The sequence below is a fragment of the Sceloporus occidentalis genome, unplaced genomic scaffold (assembly GCF_023333645.1).
Source record: "Sceloporus occidentalis isolate IW3139 unplaced genomic scaffold, rSceOcc1.0.p SCAF_207, whole genome shotgun sequence".
In the NCBI taxonomy this organism is placed as follows: Eukaryota; Metazoa; Chordata; class Lepidosauria; order Squamata; family Phrynosomatidae; genus Sceloporus; species Sceloporus occidentalis.
This window is the reverse complement of record NW_028317187.1, coordinates 779,671-800,042: the sequence shown is the minus strand read 5'-3', so window position 1 is coordinate 800,042 and position 20,372 is coordinate 779,671. Positions and strand designations below refer to the sequence as shown.

Below are 20,372 nucleotides of genomic sequence, written 5' to 3'. Positions count from 1 at the left end.
AAACAGATGGGAGATGATGTGAGCTTTTTGACACAGTGCATTATCCTGCTGGAAGTAGCCATCAGAAGATGGGTACACTGTGGTCATAAAGGAATGGACATGGCCAGCAACAATACTCAAGTAGGCTGTCACATTGAAATGATGCTCAGTTGGTACTAAGGGGCCCAAAGTGTGCCAAAAAAATGTCTCCCACACCACTACACTACCACCAGCCTGAACCATTGGTACAAGGCACGATGGATCCATGCTTTCATGTTGTTTACGCCAAAGTCTCACCCTGCCATCTGAATCAAGACTAATTAGACCAGGCAACGCTCTTCCAGTTTTCCATTGTAGAATTTTGGTGATTCTGTGTGAATTGTGTCCTCAGTTTCCTGTTCTTAGCCAACAGGAGTGGCCCCCTTTGTGGTCTTCTGCTGCTGTAGCCCATCTACTTCAAGGTTCGACATGTTTTGTGTTCAGAGATGGTATTCTGCACACCTTTGTTGTAAACGAGCGGTTATTTGAGTTACTGTTGCCTTTCTGTCATGTCGAACCAGTCTGCCCATTCTCCTCTGACACATAAACAAGGCATTTTCGTCCACACAGCTGCCGCTCACTGGATTTTTTCTCTTTTTCGAACCATTCTCTATAAACCCTAGAGATGGTTGTGCGTGAAAATTGCACCTTTTCCATTTATTGAACTGTATCTGTTTTCATAACCTGGTCATACTTTTTAACTGTAATGTATCTATTCTGTGTGTAGGTTTTCGTACACAAAATACTATGTGACTCTTCTTACCAACCTTTAAAGTCTAGTCACAGGTTGGATCGACAACATGTCGACAACTGACATTCAAAGGGAACCCCCAGTGATGTCATATCTGGGGAATCCTCAAACCTGGAATTTCAGGATCCATTGTGCTCGATGCTCATACCGAATTGTCCCCAGCCAACAAAAGGAGAAACCAGACAGGGAAAAGCTTTGTGTCTTCATCGTCAGCAGGTTTAATAGCGGCGAAAAATGTATAGGGACTGCTGCTGTGTCTCTGCAGGCATTTTAAGCTCATCTAATTGAGACGGCATAGGACATTTTTACTGGTGCAACACGCTTAAGGAAAATAATAGATGTCAGTCTTTAAAATAAGCACCTTTTCACAATTTCTAAAAATATTCAGTGAGCGCTGTGTGTTTATCTGTTAAACCCTTTTCAGGAAGCAGAGTGTCTACGTCACTTAAGACATTGCCCTGGGCAAATAGACCTGTCCTGGACATATATATCGTGTGCCATTCTGCAACACAATACACCCCCATCCCCTTGTTGGGTGATTGCCCTTAAAATATTTTTTTGGCGTGCATTATAAAAATGTAGTACTACTTTAACAAGGAAATAAATGGGTCAGGTCTTGTTATCTATTCAGTGCGTGGGTAGGAATCCTTTGACAAGCTTTCTGGGGAAGCCTTTGACTTGGGAATAACTTCTGAGATGCAAGAAGAACACAGAATTTTGTCAGTAGCAATGCACATTACAAGTAAACCCTTTCCCCGCCTCATTGGAAAAGGCAAAAAATAATATCTTGAAATTAACCACTATCATTGCTGACTTTTAAGGCAGAGGAGCCTACGCATATCCGTCAGACAGGAGGCAATGTTCATTTTTAATATACTAAATAGTATCAGGAATCATGGCCCAGAAACAAGAATTAATGAATCCTGCAGAACAGACACTTGTACTTTACACTACAGTGTGTGTGTTTAACTGTCCTAGACAGCTTTCGGCTACATATTACCTTCCTGTTACTTTTAGATTCACAACTCTCATTATCCACATCAACACAAAGAAATTGTAGCATAGTTTGTGTCAAGGGATAGGAAACCTAGGGCTCCCGTTGAAGTGAAGTGCTAGGTTGCAATTCATGTGATGCTCATCCTCTTGGCTGGATGAGCTTTAGGAGAGTCATTGGGTCCTATTCAGGAAATAGAGTGTAGTAGAGTTGAACATTTTATAGCATGTAGCTGTATTTAAGAAATCTCCCACAGTACGAATGCATTATACAGGGATAACCCAGCCTTCTTCCTCTCGCAGAGTGGTATCAGGGAGCTGGAACTGTCCTGTAAACTCACAATGAAAACACTTTGTGTTATCATGGCACCTGTCAGCGGGTGGGATAAATCAGGAAGTGAAGTGAACATTTCGTCCTCAAAGTTGATGTGCGAGAAGCTGAAAAAATGGAAAAGTGTAAGGATCTGAGTGACTTTCAAAGGGCCAAATTGTGATGGCTATACCACTGGGTCAGAGCATCTCCAAAACTGCAGCTCTTGTGGGGTGTTCCTGGTCTGCAGTGGTCATTACCAATCAAAAGGGGATCCAAGGGAGGAAAAGCGGTGGACCAGCGACAGGGTCATGGGCGGCCAAGGCTCACTGATGCATGTGGGGGGGCGAAGGCTGGCCCTTGTAATCAAATCCAACAGATGGGCTACTGTAGCGCAAATTGCTGACAAAGTTAATGCTGGTTCTGATAGAAAGGTGTCAGAACACAGTGCATCACAGTTTTTTGCGTACGGGTATCCATGCTGACCCCTGTCCAAAGCTCCTATAATGGGCATGTAATCATAAGAACTGGACCACAGAGCAATGGAAGAAGGTGGCCTAGTCTGATAAATCACATGGCACGAGGATGCATGCACAGAAGCCCAACACAATATTAGGCAGGTGGTCATAATGTTATGGCTGATCGGTGTGTATTTAATTATATATAATTAAAAATGTGTGTATATTTTATTAGTTTTACTTGATGACCTGGAAGACACGGCCTGCTGCAGAAACATTTCAAAGGTAATCTGGCAAAGATTAAATATTTATGAAATATAATAAGTGGCTCATTTTATGTGTGTTCTGTTCTGTGATGAGTCAGTACTGACTAGTGCTACGGAATATCTATCTTGGATTAAAACATCGGCATTAGGTTCTGTTAGCAAAGCCTAGAGATGAGGAGCCCAGGTCTCATTTCCTCACTGCACCAAATTTGACTTCCCAAGAGTCTGGTGGTAAAAGGTGGTTCTGGTGCAAAGTTTGAAATGTGGTCTAAGGATCATGACCTGATAAGCATTTTATTGGTTCCTACTGTAATATGACTTCTTTTGAGAGTCTGCTCTTGGATACGTTTTTAACACCAAAATTATGTAACTGCCCTGTCATCTTTAAATGCCTCAGTCTTCACTAAACTAAACTAATGACAGTGTCATGTTATAGGTCTATAACTCCGTCTGATGTTGCAAGTACTCCTCGAAGAAGGTTGGTGTGTCTCTCCAGTAATAACCTAAGTGCATAGGGTCAGACTTGAATACAAAATTACATTTGGGTGCTTTGGTTGTAAACATTGGCACCCCCAGCAATCATATTTAGGTTGGGCACATGGGGGGGGGCAGGAAAAAAGGTAGGGGGGCAGTGTTCGGAAATGTTTTTGTTCTGATTCTAGATCCTGATATCACCTGTTGTTTAAGAGTTAATGAGGTTCAAGGAAGGTCATTGTATTCAATATTTCCAAGGTATTTCTAACTGCAATACTCTGGACCAAGAGTAAAATTACAGCTGTCCAGCCCTTGCCATGACGGTTTGAATTAATCTACATGTGGTAAAAATTCCTTGAAAATAGGACTGATAAATTCCATAGCTACTGATTTTCCCAAAAATATAATAAAAATCATCAGTACGTGCCTTAAGTGCTGCAGCATGTAATTGGTCTAGGCCACAATTTATAACGAAGATATCCTGTGAAGAACTGCAGACAGATGAGCAACAATCTGATAAAACTAATACTTTTATCATACACTCTTAAAAACAAATACATTCTGTTCTGCTTCTTCCGTGATTGCCTTGTGATCATAGCTTTGTAAGACTCTCAAAGGCTCAGGGAAATAAGATTTGCTTTCCCAGTTTTGATAGTATGCAGTGAGAAGGTCGTGTACTTGCATTTTCATTTCGAACAGCCTAAAATATGTTTGTATTCTGTCTTACTAAGGAGCTCGCTGTTTGTGAGCAGTTGTTTTGATTAGTAATTGCTCATATAACTCCTGGCCAGCTTGTGATGTAGCTAGGATCATGTTTGCAACGGCTTCTGGTAATACCATCAACTGCACATCTATGGCCTTAGATGGACATTTAAAAAGGTTTATGGTGGCATAGACAAAATAGGCAAAGTATGACCAAAATTGGTGCATTGATGATTGTAGATTGAGCTACCTTGAAGCTGCATTCCTTTTTTGTTTTTTATTGCCCCTTAACTATTGGTTCTGTTGACACATGTCTAATAATGCTTATGTCAGGAGCTATGAGGGTTTGAACCGAATGGATATATGACATCTACCTACTCTTGTCACACCTGTCCTTCATTCTCGCAATCATGGGCCAATATGGCCTTGGCCTGCTTCCAGTCTCCTTACTAGATAATTGCAGTTCCAAGCCTTGTTTCCGTGGACCCTTCACCATCCTGACTAGCTTCTATCTAAGCTTTTCTACACTTTGCTGTCTGTGTGTTCCTCAGCCCCTTTTGCCATCTGCCCGTTCCTGGAACCTGTTCCGAGACTTCCTGCTTCTTCTAGTGGTGTGTACAGTTGGCGCCAAAGTTAAAGTCTAAGGTATTAGAATTCCAGTTGCCTTCACCACCATAAATCTTTCAATCTACCCTGTATATTATTTTTGTTATAGAAAATACCTCAAAGAATTATCAAAATAAACTATTTTATAAACACACATTATTGTAACTTTTAACACAGTAGAATTCTCTGCCATACTTGTAGACACCAAAACATCTTAGGGACTATGGTGCATGAGATTGAAAACCAGGAGGGAAAGAGGGAAGCATGTGTGTGGAGCACTGAAACTATGTTTCTTAGATGTTTAACCACATCCATGACTAAGTTTAAAGAAGGCTTTGATCATTGAAACTAGATGGCATAGATGTCGTTGGAGGCTGGTCACAGAGTCTATCTGACTGGACTTCATTTCTAACTGTATTTCCCAAAATGGAAAGAGAGAAGCTGAGATTAATGTAGCACAGAAAGAGTGGAACCTTCCGAACTTCATAATGTTACTCAGATTTGACCTTCTCTATTGTTACTGATGTCCCTTTCACATTTAGCATCCACTGTCCTCACATTAAAATGAAATCAGAAGTTTCCTGTATGATATTATATGCTCTGGGCATTTTTGCTCACAGACAACTGGCCACATTAGTATGCAGAATATGTGTGCAGTCTGATCGAATTTTCTGAGTCACCCCAGGTTTTCTAATTAATCAACTCAAAGTACCAAGCAATTCATTTATCAAACACAGCAAAAGAGACTGCAATGTATGTGGATCTATTTGGGTCCATATAGAGCTAAACAGGAGCCACAGATATACATATTGGGCAAGCCCAGGTAAAGTCTATCAGTGTTCCCAGGGGACCAGTCCAGTGTAGTGAAACAAACAGTATTACCTTGGTTTTTGCAAGAAAACCAAATATTCTTCCATACAAGCCGGCAGTGAGCGAAATTAAGGCACCGTAGCTCCCTAGGCTGGGTGCCTATGTTTAAAAAATATACATTCTTAGGCTCCAAGACCCTCCTGTTTGTATATCTAGAAATGGGTGGATTCGGTAGGTTCAGACTGTGCCTCTTTCTGCATAGACCTCTCTCATCACCAGCAATAAAGATAATGAACTATCACAACCTGGCTGAAGGCACACAGAAGCACAACAGAGCAATAAAATAGGTTGTGCGTTTTCTACATTGCACATGGTTCCTTATCAGCAGTCGCAGAACTATGGGTGGCCTAAATTTATCCCACCACCACTTGTATTCCCCTATCTCATCTCATAAGTCTCTATTTGTATGATCTCTTTAATTCCTGTCTAGTGGGGCTCCCTGTTGTGGAACTTCCCTGGGTAGGCTAACCTCAGCTCTCCCTTTTCTGAGAGAGTGGCTTCAGGGGGGTTGGCTCCTTATATCCTTAAATGGGTTAAGAGGGAGAGGGGAATTGGATGGGGAATGGGCATGGTGAAACACAACTCCCCTGCCAGGGAAAAGGGAATGTGACAGGTAGACAGAAGGTAGTGGAATATGACATGAAAAGTAGGCTTACTCAGTAGTTGAATAAGTAAAACAATAAGGAAGCACCAGATAAAACACACACATACTAATATGCAAACTCGCTCTAACACCATTCTCACCATAATACCATGCACTTACATACATACATACATACATACACACACTCTTTCCCAGGGACTACTAATGTATGGTGACGTATGGGAGCTATTCTCCATAACACATTATGGGAACATGTGGTCCAACATGGTGTTGCCAATTTATAGCCATTTGTCTTCCTTATTAGCCAATACTTACAGCAATCCTGCAACTTGAATGTTTTAAAATGTAGTGATCTCTAAACAAAGACTAGGTAAGAGGTCCACTAAATGACACTACATAATATTTCAAATCACAGAATACTAAGACACTTCCATTTAATGAGAGCCTTAATGACTCTTTGCAGTTTAAAGGAGATACACCCAGTCCCTCATTCTGCTTAAAGCCTACTGACATCATTAGAAAGAAACGTCTAGCGTACATTTCACATGCAAATAGTTTATTATCTGTGAAGCATGCCCATTATCAAGATTTATTTATAATTGTTCTTTACATAATCATCTCTCATTACCTTTCTCAGGCAAATCTTAAGAGACAGCAAAGGACGACGGTAGATTTTTGTACGACTCTGACTCGCAGTGTACAAGTTGTGGTTTATTTTGTGTGTCACGATTAGGCAATACCCATCTGCCTTCACAACACACAGAAATGTTACAGCCTATGCAGTGCTATATTTAGGCAGAGGGACACGATAATAGATTTTTGGCATGCTTAGCGAAAACCGTGCCTTTACTTAATATTCTGCATTAAATCCAAGAAAATGTTACAGCTTCAGAAATAGTGTAGATTATTTTCCAAAATAGTGTATACACTTATTGGCTATTATTTTGTCCTTCACGATTGTCACAAATGGGACCGTGGTTTAGCAGTTTATGTTTGTTTGTCTATTATCACAAAATGCATAATAGTTTATTTTCAAAGAGGTCAAAGTATTCACCAGGGCTGAACAATCAGAAAGTCTGTGTTGCACATATCATCGGTTTCCTCTGGGCTATTGTTTAAGAGTCAGTTGGGCTTCCTATCGCTCGTTAATATGAGATGACAATAGGCAAGAATATAGAGATATACGCAATTAGTCTTAGCACTAGGGAGAATATGGAATTATAATTATTCATCTAACTAGGTGTAGAAACCCTATAAAACTATATGGTTATCTAAGGAGCCAACCCGAGCATTAAGACTGCTGATGGGAGAGACGACGGGGAGACTAGAATTGGGTAAAGAATCATCAGAATTGGGAAGGACTTTCTAAAAGTGGATGGAGCTACCATTAAGCCCCCAACCTTTAGGGACCAGCTCCTTAGACACAATATCTAGTCTAGTAGATTAGTAGAAAGGTGGACAGGCTAAATACTAGCAACAACTATATCCATTTGTTCCTTCTGATATTCTACCCTTGTCTATCGACTATAGACATAAAATAAACATAATATTTGAGGGTCTACATGGAACCCCCAAACTGAAAATCACATCCAAGGCAAGTGTTTATAACTATTGCGCAATCCCATTACCCCTTTTGTGCTCTATTGGGGTAAAATTGGCTGTTGAAACAAAAAATTATCTAACAAATTGTTATTTTGTTACTAAGCCTCCTATGGTAATGAGTTAATTATGCCCAGCATGTGAAAATCCACTGGGGTTAATATATTTAGAGAATATTCCTTCAACTATTTGTAGGAGGTATATATTCCCAATGTAAATTTCAGTGTGATAATACTTCGTTGAGCTTTGTTTGTTTATGGGCATTATTTTTGCATTGGATCAAATACTTTTGTTCATTTTGTCTTGATTTCAGCCATCAGTCAGATGGTAATTTCGAACAGCTTTGACGCACATCTCAAAATAAAAGGTCAAGCCGTGGAATATTTTAATTCTTGACGCAGCGGTAACTCTTGAAGTACCGCAGAGAGAAGCAAGGCTTGAATTTGGAATAAGCTGAGCAGCCGGTTTTCTCTCTACAGGTTAAAAGAGGCTCAATGGCAGAAAGTACTCTGTGATGAGCCTCCAGAACTCAACAAACACCGGCTGATTATTGGTTTTCTGATGTCTAGGGCTATAATCAGGTTTCAGTGATACATCAGGTTTCTAAAGATAGTGGATTGATGATTGGTAATGCCTTACACAGCCTTGTGCTTGCTTTGCCTTATTTTCAAATGATGGCGTTAACAGTCACTACTGGGCAGCAGATTAACCAAAACAAGAGGGAATGTTTGTTTTTCTTCTGCGTGTCTGTCTTAAAATAAGAGAGAGATATCCTTTTCTTCCATTTAGTTAACGGCCACTTTTATGACTTTTGGCAAAACTAACACAATCTAGTAAATTGTAATGCCTTGTGCTTTTTTGCTTACATCTAGGCCAATATAATATAGATATGAACCTATTTCTGCACCTAAAGTTTTACATGAATTAGTAAATAAAGTATCAAGAACTATTACTACTACCGGTTAGCATCTCTCTTCATGAGTCTACCATATGTAAAACATTGGACAGGCATGGAGTCCATGGCAGGACACCACCTGAAGTTTGCCAAAGAGCACAATGACGCTCTACACACTACTGGGAAAATGCTTTGTGGACTGATGAAACTAAGATTGAATTGTTCCATAAAAACATGCAGCACTATGTATTGGGTAAAAAAAAAAAAGGGGCACCGAAAACATCAACCCAATGATTAAGTGTGGTGGAGGGAACATCATGATTTAGGGCTGCATTACTGCCTCAGGGCCTCGACAGATTGCCATCATTGAGGGGACAATGAATCTCCAAGTTTATCTAAGTATCATACAGGATAATGTCAAGGTGGCTGTCTGCCAGCTGAAGCTTAGTAAATGGTGTGTAATGCGGCTGGACAATGACCCTAAATATCAAAGTAAACCACTACAGGATGGTTTCAAAAAACGTGGAAACTGCCCGGTCGGAGCCCAGACCATAACCCGTTACAGATGCTGTGGAATGACCTGAAGAGAGCAGTTCACACCAGACATCCTACGAATATGGTTGAGCTTAAGCAGTTCTGTAAGGAAGAATTGTCTGAAATTCCCTTGGAACGTTGTGCAGGTCTGATCCGCAGCTACCGGGAGCGCTGGTTTGGGGTTATTGCTGCCAAAAGAGGTTTGACCAGTTACTAAATCCAAGGGTTCTTCCACCAGCACTCTGAATGAATGGGTTTGTTCAATAAGGACATGAAAGATTAGCTTTGTGTGTTATTACCTTAAGCACATTGTGTTTGTATATACTTGTGACTAAGATGCAGATCAGATCACATTTTATGAACAATTAATTAAAAAACAGGTAATTCCAAAGCTTTTAAGGCTGTAGAACACATTCTTCTGGAAAAGTTTGAAAAAGGGATAGAGGCATTTGGAACCAATGTATATTGTAACCTTTTTACTGCCTGAGAAGTAAGTGAAGAGTAAATTAGTCGTGCACTAACATGGTCCCTGTGTAGGCCATTAGGGTGTGTAAAACTACACATTTAATGTGAGTTCACGCAGGGGATTAATTATCCTGTTTACATGAAGTTATTACAATTGATTTGATATGTGACACAGTGTTAACAAAATTTGCCACTATTCTGCATCAGTGAAGGTATAAAAATTTTAATATCAAAAAATTGCGCAAAAACAAATGTTGCCAACATTCAGAGGGCTTAACAACGAAAAAAAATAAACTAAGCGTGTATGTTTATGTATTCATCTCTTTTTCTACCTACTCCGCCAAGAAATCATTGTCTACAATATATGACCAAATATGTCTGAACAGTATGTGGTAAATTATTATTTTACGGTGAGAATGCCAACTTTTGGAAGCACTTCAATGTTTCATTTTAGCTTTTATGAATCAACAACAAAATAAAGAAGGTTTGTAAACTAAATCCAATGTCCTCATACTTAACTGTGTCTTTGTTCAATCTCAGTTACAGTGACAATATTATTAAACAAACAAACAACCCTTTAAAAAACAAAACAAAAAAAAAAACACTCTAGTCAGGGTAGATATTAAAGACATTACTACATATACATTATTAACACCTTCAGTCCCCTATGGACATACCGGTACATCCAAAAAACAAATCCCAAGAATCCCCTATGGACGTACCGGTACATCCAAAAAACAAATCCCAAGAATCCCCTATGGACGTACCGGTACGTCCTGCCCTTCTTGCAGCAGTAGGGACACATCCCTGCCGCTGCACGGGAGATCAGGCTTTCGTTTGACAGCCTGGAATCCCCCCTGACAGCAGAAGCCGGCATGCCATGCATGTTTAAATATCCTCACTGTACCAGCCTCCACCACCTCTGCTGGGAGAATATTTCACTCATCTACCACCCTCCCAGTAAAGTATACTAAGAGGGTGGTAGATGAGTAAAACAGCCTCCCAGCAGAGGTGGTGGAAGCTGGTACCTCTAGATTGTAAACTTACAACAGCTTCTATTTTTTTGTGACTATGAATGTGTGCATCATAAGAAGGGCTATATAAATAATAATAGTAATAATAATAATATATAGTTAAACCAGCTGTTATGATGGTGGCTACATCAATATCATATCATTGGGTTACATATTGTATATAATAGCCACTAATTGTTCCCACTGGTTATTTCCAAACTATAATTTTCAAATTCCTCATTGTAAAATAAAGTAATATTTTGCTTAGTTTGTGGTCAGCATAGCAAAATCATGTATTTTTTTTTTTAAATTAAGAAATAAAAAACCCCAACACATGGCGAATGGAAATCTCCTTGACTCTTTCCCCTCCCTCTCTCCGGTACGGAGCGATTAGGGCAGCCGGTGACAGAAGATACTATTTTTGAATCATCTATCACCTTAGCGTTTTGCTGGGTATAAATCATATAATGTGAGGTTGCATAGCGACAGTTTTGTTCACTATGCATTCTATTTTTGTAACTTTATTTAAAACTGAAATATAACTTGCCGCACCTGAAACCCCAAGTGAGCCAGTTATTGGAGTGTAAGGAAGTCCTGACGTCAGAGAAGCTATTTATTCCACTGGAGACCATTAGCAGTGCATTACCCTTTGGCACTTTTGTTTTTCAGAAGCCTAGTTAAAATTTTATGAATGGTTTTGACCAATTATTATTTATTTTTAGCCCCAGACGAGAAAGAGCCTTGTATTTATACATATGCGCCATATCTGATAGAAATGGAAAAAATGTTAAGAAAAAATATGATTATAACCCCCCCCTCCCATTCTAATTGATTATGATTATAAAAATTCTCCGTGGTTTGTAAATGGATTTTCTGGAGAGCTTTAGTTTGTCTGCAATTCTTGATTTATAAAAGCAGGATCATTTTTAAGACACATTTTTGTTCTGCTAATTTTTGTTAAACCTCATTTGACGTCTTAAAAGATTTCTGCCTTATCCGCAACACAAATATACATGTTATTATCTAAAAAGTTACAGCTTGCACATAAATAAGGAATAGAGGGTAACTATTAAGAAAGATGAACACTAGTGACCAAATAGTAGATCAAAATATAGATTAAATGGTGTAATTATAAATATTGCAGAGTATGGAATCCGTATGGGAGACATTATTAAAATAATTATCTACATTTTCTGTTTATCATGTGTTGTGGCCAATCCGCATCACTTCTGGGACATTAAGTGGCAAATATCTCTTGCATGTCACAATCCCACTTTTGCTTTTAAATCAGTTTCTCTAATTTTCCACAAGCAGGTTTTGTATTATTACCCCTAATTTAACTTTTTTTCTTTCAAATACTCTCCAGTTTTGCAGTTGAACAGATATCGGGGTACCTGATGACCCCTTTGCATCTACCTTTAATTTTAGAAGCTCAGCAGTACATCAAAGGACGAAGAAAGGGCAGATGGATTTGGTACCCAATGAGGGACTGTCACTTCTAATGCAGGACGTTGGAATGTGCTGTTTACTTTTACTAGAGTAAAACTTGGGGTGGTTTTCTACTGCTTGGTATTTGCTGTTTGCTGTGACCCCCAGACTCTTTGACGTTGCTCTTTGCTTATCTCTTACCAGTTTGGTTGTGTATAAGAGAGTTCCTTTCCTTCTTCGCCGTCTAAAGCAAACTCACAGAGCTTCCTTTAAACCGTACCCATTTTCCCCTAAACTATTTTCTGCACTGCTGGTTGCCTCATGCTCCAGTTCAGCCGAGCACAATCTGTCCCCTATGTGTTTTATCATCAGAATTATTGATAAAATACTCTGTAAAGTAAATATGTCAGACAGTCCAGTATTTGTAGAAAGGCAGTAACCTTTAAAGTGATAGTATCTCAAAATCACAGCACAACATGCGCTGTTGGCATGTCTTAACAACTGTGTGTACTAATTGGTGTTAGTGTGCATTGTTGCCACAGCAGAAGCTCATTAATGGAAATGTGAAAGAGCTGGTTATATGGTTACTTGTTTTCTGATGCCTGCTTATCCATGTGTAAATACATATTTAAAATATTCTTTCACAGCTAATATGTATTAACACCCAGAAAATGTTTAATACATTGAGTTGCTTAGTTTTTTATTAATTTCAGTGTAGCTTTATTTTAGCAGCTGCGGTCAAGAATCCCCGACCACTAGGGAGGTGAATCGCTAAACATTTCAAGACACCAAACGTTAAAACCAAGTGAAGTTTAGACAGGTAATTAAATCAAGCCCCTCGAGTGCCAGAATACAAATACTGTTAGGAGTAATGGCCTCACGGCTGGATTGGGGTGTCCACGAGGTGCAGCTCGTTTGTACGAAACAGTCCTCTGTTTTCTAGGTGTCGAGGGGTAAAACCTCCTGAAATAGCAGTACATACTTTTACCATCCTATGCATTTGGTGTAAAATGTGTGCTGTCTCCTTATAATAGAGGTGTCTAGATCAAACAACATTGAATCATTTGCAGGATTTCTCCCGGAGAACTGTTGCCGTCCATATTTTGCAATAAACAAAGTCAGACATATAGCAGATGTTATTGACAATACTGTGTTCAACACCTACTGGGTGCTGTCTCCTGAAGTCTGAAAATTACCAAAGCATATCTTGCTGTGTGCCTCTTTAATTGGCAAAAAGTACAAAAAAGGGGAAAAAAGCTTCATGCTATACAGTGTAGATTTAAAATATAATTTTTAAGCAAACAATTTACATATACTTTTATACACAAACATTATGAGACTAATGCAAAACTTTACTACTTTCTATAGCTTATGGGAATAGTCTATTTCCAGCATTGTGGATTTTTAATGCCGTTTTCCATGGACATTAATGCATTTTATGTGATTGGCCACTATTACTACTATTTATTTCATTGGTAGCTCAGCTCCAGTTGACTTTAATTGAATGTTTCTGAGCATGTGCAGGAAGCATACTTAAGTATGCTTATTGGTTTCAGTATCGGTAGACGGGGGAGGATTTAAATGACTGATTTTGTAACCCCTTTAGCCAAAGAACACTTAAACTGATTTCCATGCAGCAAAAATGCCAAGTTAATATTTATAAAAATAAATAATCATAAAATAATTTAACACTATTTTATTTAGTTGTCTTTAATATTAAAAAGAAGAATTTTTTTGGGTCATAGAAATGTTTTGCTAAACAGAATTGATTTTTTTTTTCAGTGTTGTAAATTCTTTACATGAGTACATTTCCTTTCTAGTAGTTGTTAAGACTGCTAGTGAATTGATTTCTGTACATTAAAGTCATGAAATAGGTCAGTATATTAACACAATCAATAGTGCCTTTGTGTTGAGGACAATAACCAACCCTTCTCCATATATACCCCTCTCCTGTTAGCCCAGCAGTGAAACCAAACTGCTTATATATATATATATACAGTCCAGATGCATGCTTCCATGGTCCCCTGTGCATAGATACATGGTAATTTTGATCATGGCTACAATATGAACACAATGTTCCCTGATATGTATAATTGTATAGATTCCAGGAGCAGGCTAGACGTGACTCATACCATTTTTTGGATGTATTAATCTTCTAAATACCTTTAAAACTTGAAAATAAAATAATCCATAGTATTATTCTAAATGAAAGTTTGATAAATATGTGTGCGTTTTCAGAATTTCATTTCTTGACAGCTTTTCGACAACAAATGGAACGCGGTGTCTGGTTTACACGGCAATATGTAACCAGAACCCTACAAGTGACTCATTAGAAAGAAAAAATGGTGTTTTGGAAAATCACAAAGCCGTTATTCTGACACTAGGCAATCGAGCAGTGAACTTATTGAATCAAAAGGAACTTTGGAGCATGACATATGCACTGTGCAACCATGAAAGATATTTTTGTTAAGCAGAGCTGGTCGTATAACTGTAAATGGGCATGAGGGTCCAGAATGAACAGTTTGTAACTGCTGTGTGCAACAAAGCTTTAATTGTTATCCTGGCCGTGTTAATGATATTCAATTGCTCGATATTGTAGATTAAGAATGAAAATGGTATTTAATCAGTCTGGTGCCAAAATACAAGAGGAGCACTCTTAACTCCATGCCTACAGAGATTGATTATTAACACAAGGCTTAGATAGGCTAAAATTATGAAAGAGAACAGTTACATGGACACTCAAGCCATCAAATGCACCTTAATGAATATGATAGCTGAGAGTTCCTTTTCATTTCTATGGTGTCCCCCTTTCAAATCCTACAGAACCCTCCCATAAGTATTTGCCCCTTTCCCACTCCCCAACAAGTTGTCATACAAGAGATGTGTTCTCCTTCCATGTGATACACTCTAGGGGTTGCTCGAGGAAGGCTGCGGGCTGGCGTCTATTGAGACCCCTGTGCACATTTGTGGAAAACCTTTTCCTTTCAATAGGAACACTTTTCTGCGACTGATTGACTGCATCAAGAAGCCAATCAGTGACAAGAATAGTCAGACCACGGAGGAAGCGAGCAGCTGCTGAGCTCAGGCAACTGATATATTTATTGGTAAAGAATGCATCTTAAGGTGTTCATGAAGTACTTAAACCCCTTTGTGACCCATAGCAGTAGTAGTAATAGTACATCCTATGGTTTTTGCACTGACGGGGACCTTTCTCACTTGACAGCCCGGGTTCTCCCCTGTCAGCAGGAAATAGCATTTTTAACGGACCCCGTTACTCCGGAATAGCGGAAAATGCCATTCTCTGCTGGCGGATGTCTTCAGACCCTCCTGAGACCTCTGATGGTTGGTATTACCAACAGTAATGCAGGGCAGTTCTGCTTACTGATCGCTCAGTGATCAGCAGAAATTGGTATCAAAATTAAAAGAGGGAGAAACAGTGTGTCTCCCTCTTCAAAAAATATATTTAAAAAAAAATTAAACATAAAAACTAAAAATAAAATTAAAATAATAAATAAATAAGAGCAATCTGTCCTTGAAAAAGCAATATAGAATTTGCTTTACAGGGACAGTAAGCTGTCCCATTAAGCCTGAACTACAGAAGAGATGGTACAATAAGTTTCTTACTACCAATTATCGTTGAGTTTGTCCTCTGCGTGACGTGTTGTTTAGCCCCCTGTTCAATTCTTGGCAAATGTACCAATGGCAGAGACAGTAATACTTTTGTTACGATCCATATTCCAGCAAAACATCTTTTAATGCGGAGATGAAAATAGTCCGATTTCTTTCTCCGCTGCAAAATATAGCTAAACTACGTTCATTGTGAACAAATTACATAGCCATCGGCCATGAGCATGCCATGTTATTCTGGACTGAAAAATTCAACTTTTCTTCTTGTTTTCTAATAACACATAACAAAAGTTCTAAAAGTTCAACTTCGTCCTTCTTTGTCTTAGTGGTGGCTTCTTTGAAGCAATTTTTCTGATTTAGTTACTAACCAAAAGCTGAATTATAAAAGAATTTTGATTGAACCACGTGATCGGGCAAGAACACTGAATGATAAGTCAACATGAGCGCCTGATTAAATTAGTAGTAATTAGTAGTTATTGATTGAAAGCTTGCAAGAGCAGATCCCTCTGTTCCTCCTGTAGATCTTAGTGTGCGTTATCGTATTGTCAAATTGTTAATTTTCACTAATATAATAGTGCTAAAGAGTCTGTTAGAGCTCTATAGTTACATGTAAAGTAGCTGATGTTGCCAAGCGGTTTAGGTTTTTAAATAAATGCTGTGTGAACTGTGGGAAGAAGAGGAATACTCTAGAACACAGACGAGTATAGGGATGGTACTAGAATGGGAAACATCTGATACATTGTGCTAGAAGCTACAACGCACATGTCCATGTGTAGTCAATGCACATACATAGTCCATCCCGGCAGCAGTGCTCCTCTTTTTCCAATGGACTTTTGAACCGAAGATTGCACCATGAAACCTGTACCTGTTTTCCAGATCTGTTGGAGATGCGGACTGATATATCTAATGTTACCATAGCTTTTCAGGACAGCAATTATATACCCAGTAATACATCGTAGCAAGAAAAGGAATACGATTTTACCACATATTCTTTTTATATGTGTAAAATCATTCAGCGCAGACAGACATTAACATATTTTTAATGACATGGAAATCTGTAATTATATTTTTAAAATTTCCCCCAGTACTGATTGTATAGAGGTCAATACCAGATGCTTTAATGAAAGTGTTTCTATGATTTGCTTCCTGTCAGTGTTACGTTTTCAAAAGATCTTTTGATGTTTGTATTTTTCCATCAAATGCAGTTCTAGCCATTTAAGTGGAAATATTCTTGCTGATGAAGCTCCTGAAAAGCTTACACTGGTACTTTTTATGGATTTTTCAAAACGACGTCTGCTGCCCCATTTTAGAAGGGTTTCTACATTTCCGGGCTAAGTAGACCCATTCTCTATTCTTAAATGGATAAGCATATAACATGAGGATAAGGTATCTGCGGGACGAGATACAATTGTCATCATGACAATAAAGAACATTCATCAGAAATGAATAATATCTTACCATTTTGTTTTGAGGCCCTTCTTTGTACATCAGTACTGAGCATTTCACTAATGTGGATTGAAACCTTTAAGTAAGTTATTTTGATTATGTCTTATTCTAATTAAACCTTTCCCCCCCCATTTAGGCAGAAGATGTATCCTTTGTTAGGAAGATTCAGTGAGTGTGAGGACTTACTAACATCTACAGGAATAGAACCAGGGACTTTGGATGGAGTTCTGATTGATGCTGGGTGTTCTTCCATGCAATTTGACACACCAGAGCGAGGCTTTTCACTGTCTAAGGATGGTCCCTTAGACATGAGAATGGACGGAAACAGGTAAATTCAGCTAATAAAACTAAAGTAAATGTTCAGTCATCTCCTGAAGGGTCTGACCACTGTCATCAATGTGATTCACCACGAAGTACCTAAAAAAACAGTAGTGTATCTATAGGGGAGGGGGCGAGCAGAGAGGCCGGTCTTCAAGGGAGTTCCGAGGCAGCTGCACGATTGTGCTCTCCCACACCAGCCCTGCTCATCGGGCAGTGTGTGTGTATGGGCAGTGTATATGCAGTATGTAAGCTGGTGTGTATATGTGTGTGTAAAGGCAGGGGAGTGTGAGGGCAGTGTATATGTTTATGTGTTTTTGTGGGCTTGTGTGTGTAAAGGCAGTGTGTAAGGGCAGTATATGTGTAAAAATGTGTGTGTTTGTAATCCGGTATGTGTATGGGCAGTGTGTGTAAGAGCAGTGTAGGTATTTGTATGTTTGTAAGTTGGTGTGTGTGTAAAGGCAGGGTTGTGTAAGTGAAGTGTATGTTTGTGTGTATATGTGTGTTTACGGGCAGTCGTGTGTAAGGGCAGTGTATGCGTATATGCATGTTAATGGGAAGGTGTGTGTAAGGGCAGTGTATGTGTATATGTGTGTTTATGGGCAGGTGTGTGTAAGGGCAGTGTATGTGTATATTCATGTTAATGGGCAGGTTTGTGTAAAGGCAGCATTTATGTGTATGTGTGTTTATGGACAGGTGTGTGTAAGGGCAGTGTAAATAAAATAACCTCTGTAAAAAAAAAAATAGTTGGGGGGCACAATTTTCTTGCCTCGGGCGCAAAAGGAGCTAGCTACGGCTCTGAAACATGGATAGGGAGGGCAGCTGCTGCAGCATAGCTACAACTTAGTTGTCAAGTAAATTACTTTTTTTCCATTTTGAAATAATTCATAGTAAAGAACTCACAGAGGATTAGGGTTACTCACAGAGTTCTTTAATATACATTCTTCTTTTGAGGGGGTGTCAGGGACATTAGACTGTCCCTTTAAATGGCAAAGGACAAAAGATTAAGGGTTAGTGTTGAAGATCATTGTAATATATTCAGAATTCTAGATCTTAAAGTAGTTGCACTTGGTGTGCTCAGCCAAATTAGCAGATGCTTAATATAAGATTGTAAAAGAAATCCAAGTTTGACATCGTTGTGCTAAAGCTCCCCACTATCTCGCCCACTGCATCTCCTGCCTGCTGTTTGTGAAAGATGATACCAAAAAAAAAAACACAGAGAGATGCGTATAAACATTGCAGACTGATAGCCAGACACAAAAAGCAGGAGGCAGACAAAACCTGGTATAATCTTGTAGTGTTCCTGCTTCTAACTTTCATGCGGAAGAACGGCAACATTACCGCAGAATTAGCATTTGGGGGGGGGGGCTGTCATTTATTCTTTAGAAGAAAAAAAAAATCTGTTGTAAACTCTTACCTGGTCAGTAAGGGATAGAACAGCACTAGTATCTAAAGCCCAGATGTGTACAATGGCATCAAAACTGTTGCCATGGCAACATAGCTTATATCCAGGGAATATATAAAAAGGAATAAAGAAGTATAAACAAAAGCATTATAGGAACATATTGTAATAAGTCTATGAAAATAATGCTACTGTTACTATACAAAGCAGATCGGATGACGGACAAGATATACGCAAAAAACGTTTGCCAGATGGTATTCATTTTGTAGCACCAACATATGCAGGAGTGCTGCGGAAACAGACAATAATAAGTCACATATCGACATACTGGCAGCAAAAGTTTTTGCTTATGACCGAGATAGGCAGCTAACAGAAAGCATACCCCCGCCCCCACAGCGCAACTCTTTTTGGGGAGTGTGACCAAAGGTGGGGACAGTTCGGGCGTGACTGCTCAGCTGCCTTACCGAAGAGCCATCTAGTGGCACTTCACATTGTGGCCATGTGGGATCAGCTCCCTGGGCTGGTAAATTGGCATCAGAAGATTTCACCCAACAGCCCATGATGCCCACAAAAGCAGGACTAACGAGGTTCCTCAGTGAGACAGTGTCCAGAATCCAGTGATAGAACTCAGCCTAGAAGATGTACACATGGGTTAAAGTGGGAATTCTAGAACTTTGTTCATGCTGTTGAAATTGTATGCCCAAAAACTCTTCCACAGGCAAAATTGCCCCTCGTTTGATCAGTTGTGCTTAAGGCCGTACCCCACTCTCCACCATATGGTCTACAGGCTCCTGCAAAGCCTCTACCTGGTGGAAATGTCATGCCTTGACTACATATATAAAAGACCCCCAACAGTTTTGAGATGAATTATAAACAGTCTCCAGCATATAGCTCTTTATAACTTATACAGTATACATGCGGCACCTTTTAAGATGCTTTCAAACTTATCACAAGTATATACAAAAAATACATTTAAACAAAGTTTAGCCCTTTTCATGAAATTAAAATCCCATGATGCACTGATGCTACAAGGATCATCACATCGGTCTGCACTTTGCACATCGTTAGGTGATTGTCAAGCCAATTTATAAAAATACACCACGTAGAGGTAAACACACTCCTGCAGAAAGAGCAAAATGAGTAGAAGACAACAGCAGTCAAAGTCCAATTATAAAGTTTTGTTGAAGAAAGAAAACCTCCACCCACTTTGTCTTCATATGCTGAGAACAGAGAATGTGTAATAAATGTTATCTTAAATTCCTCCTCCAGTGTGTAGGCAGCAAACATAACAAAAATAGTCAGTAGACCAAGTTTTTTTTTTTGATTTCTGTTAGCAAGTACATCAGACAGATTCCCCTAACACTTAATAATGAGATTGCTGCCGACACACGTTTAACCCATCTGCCGAGCCTGTCTCGGCAGTCAACAGCCCAGCAACACTCAACTCTCCACTCATACCTGTGTGTGTTACCCACCTTTGCGAATCAAAGTAGCGGTTCATTCAGTGTTTCAACACACCATTGCATTTTCAGGACATGCTACATAGCTCAGTCATTTAGCTTTTTGGGTTTTTTTTGCTCATGTATTGCTAAC

The 20,372-nt window shown here is 39.2% G+C and overlaps 1 protein-coding gene across 1 annotated transcript in view; it reads left to right on the top strand.

The window, feature by feature from the left end:
• Positions 1 to 20,372, top strand: part of LOC149277652 (12S rRNA N(4)-cytidine methyltransferase METTL15-like) — a 54,779-nt gene that overhangs the window by 24,036 nt on the left and 10,371 nt on the right. The window contains exon 3 of the mRNA XM_089502630.1: positions 17,196 to 17,387. Within this exon, the coding sequence (XP_089358756.1) occupies positions 17,196 to 17,387 (192 nt within the window). The remainder of the gene's footprint in view (positions 1 to 17,195; positions 17,388 to 20,372) is intronic.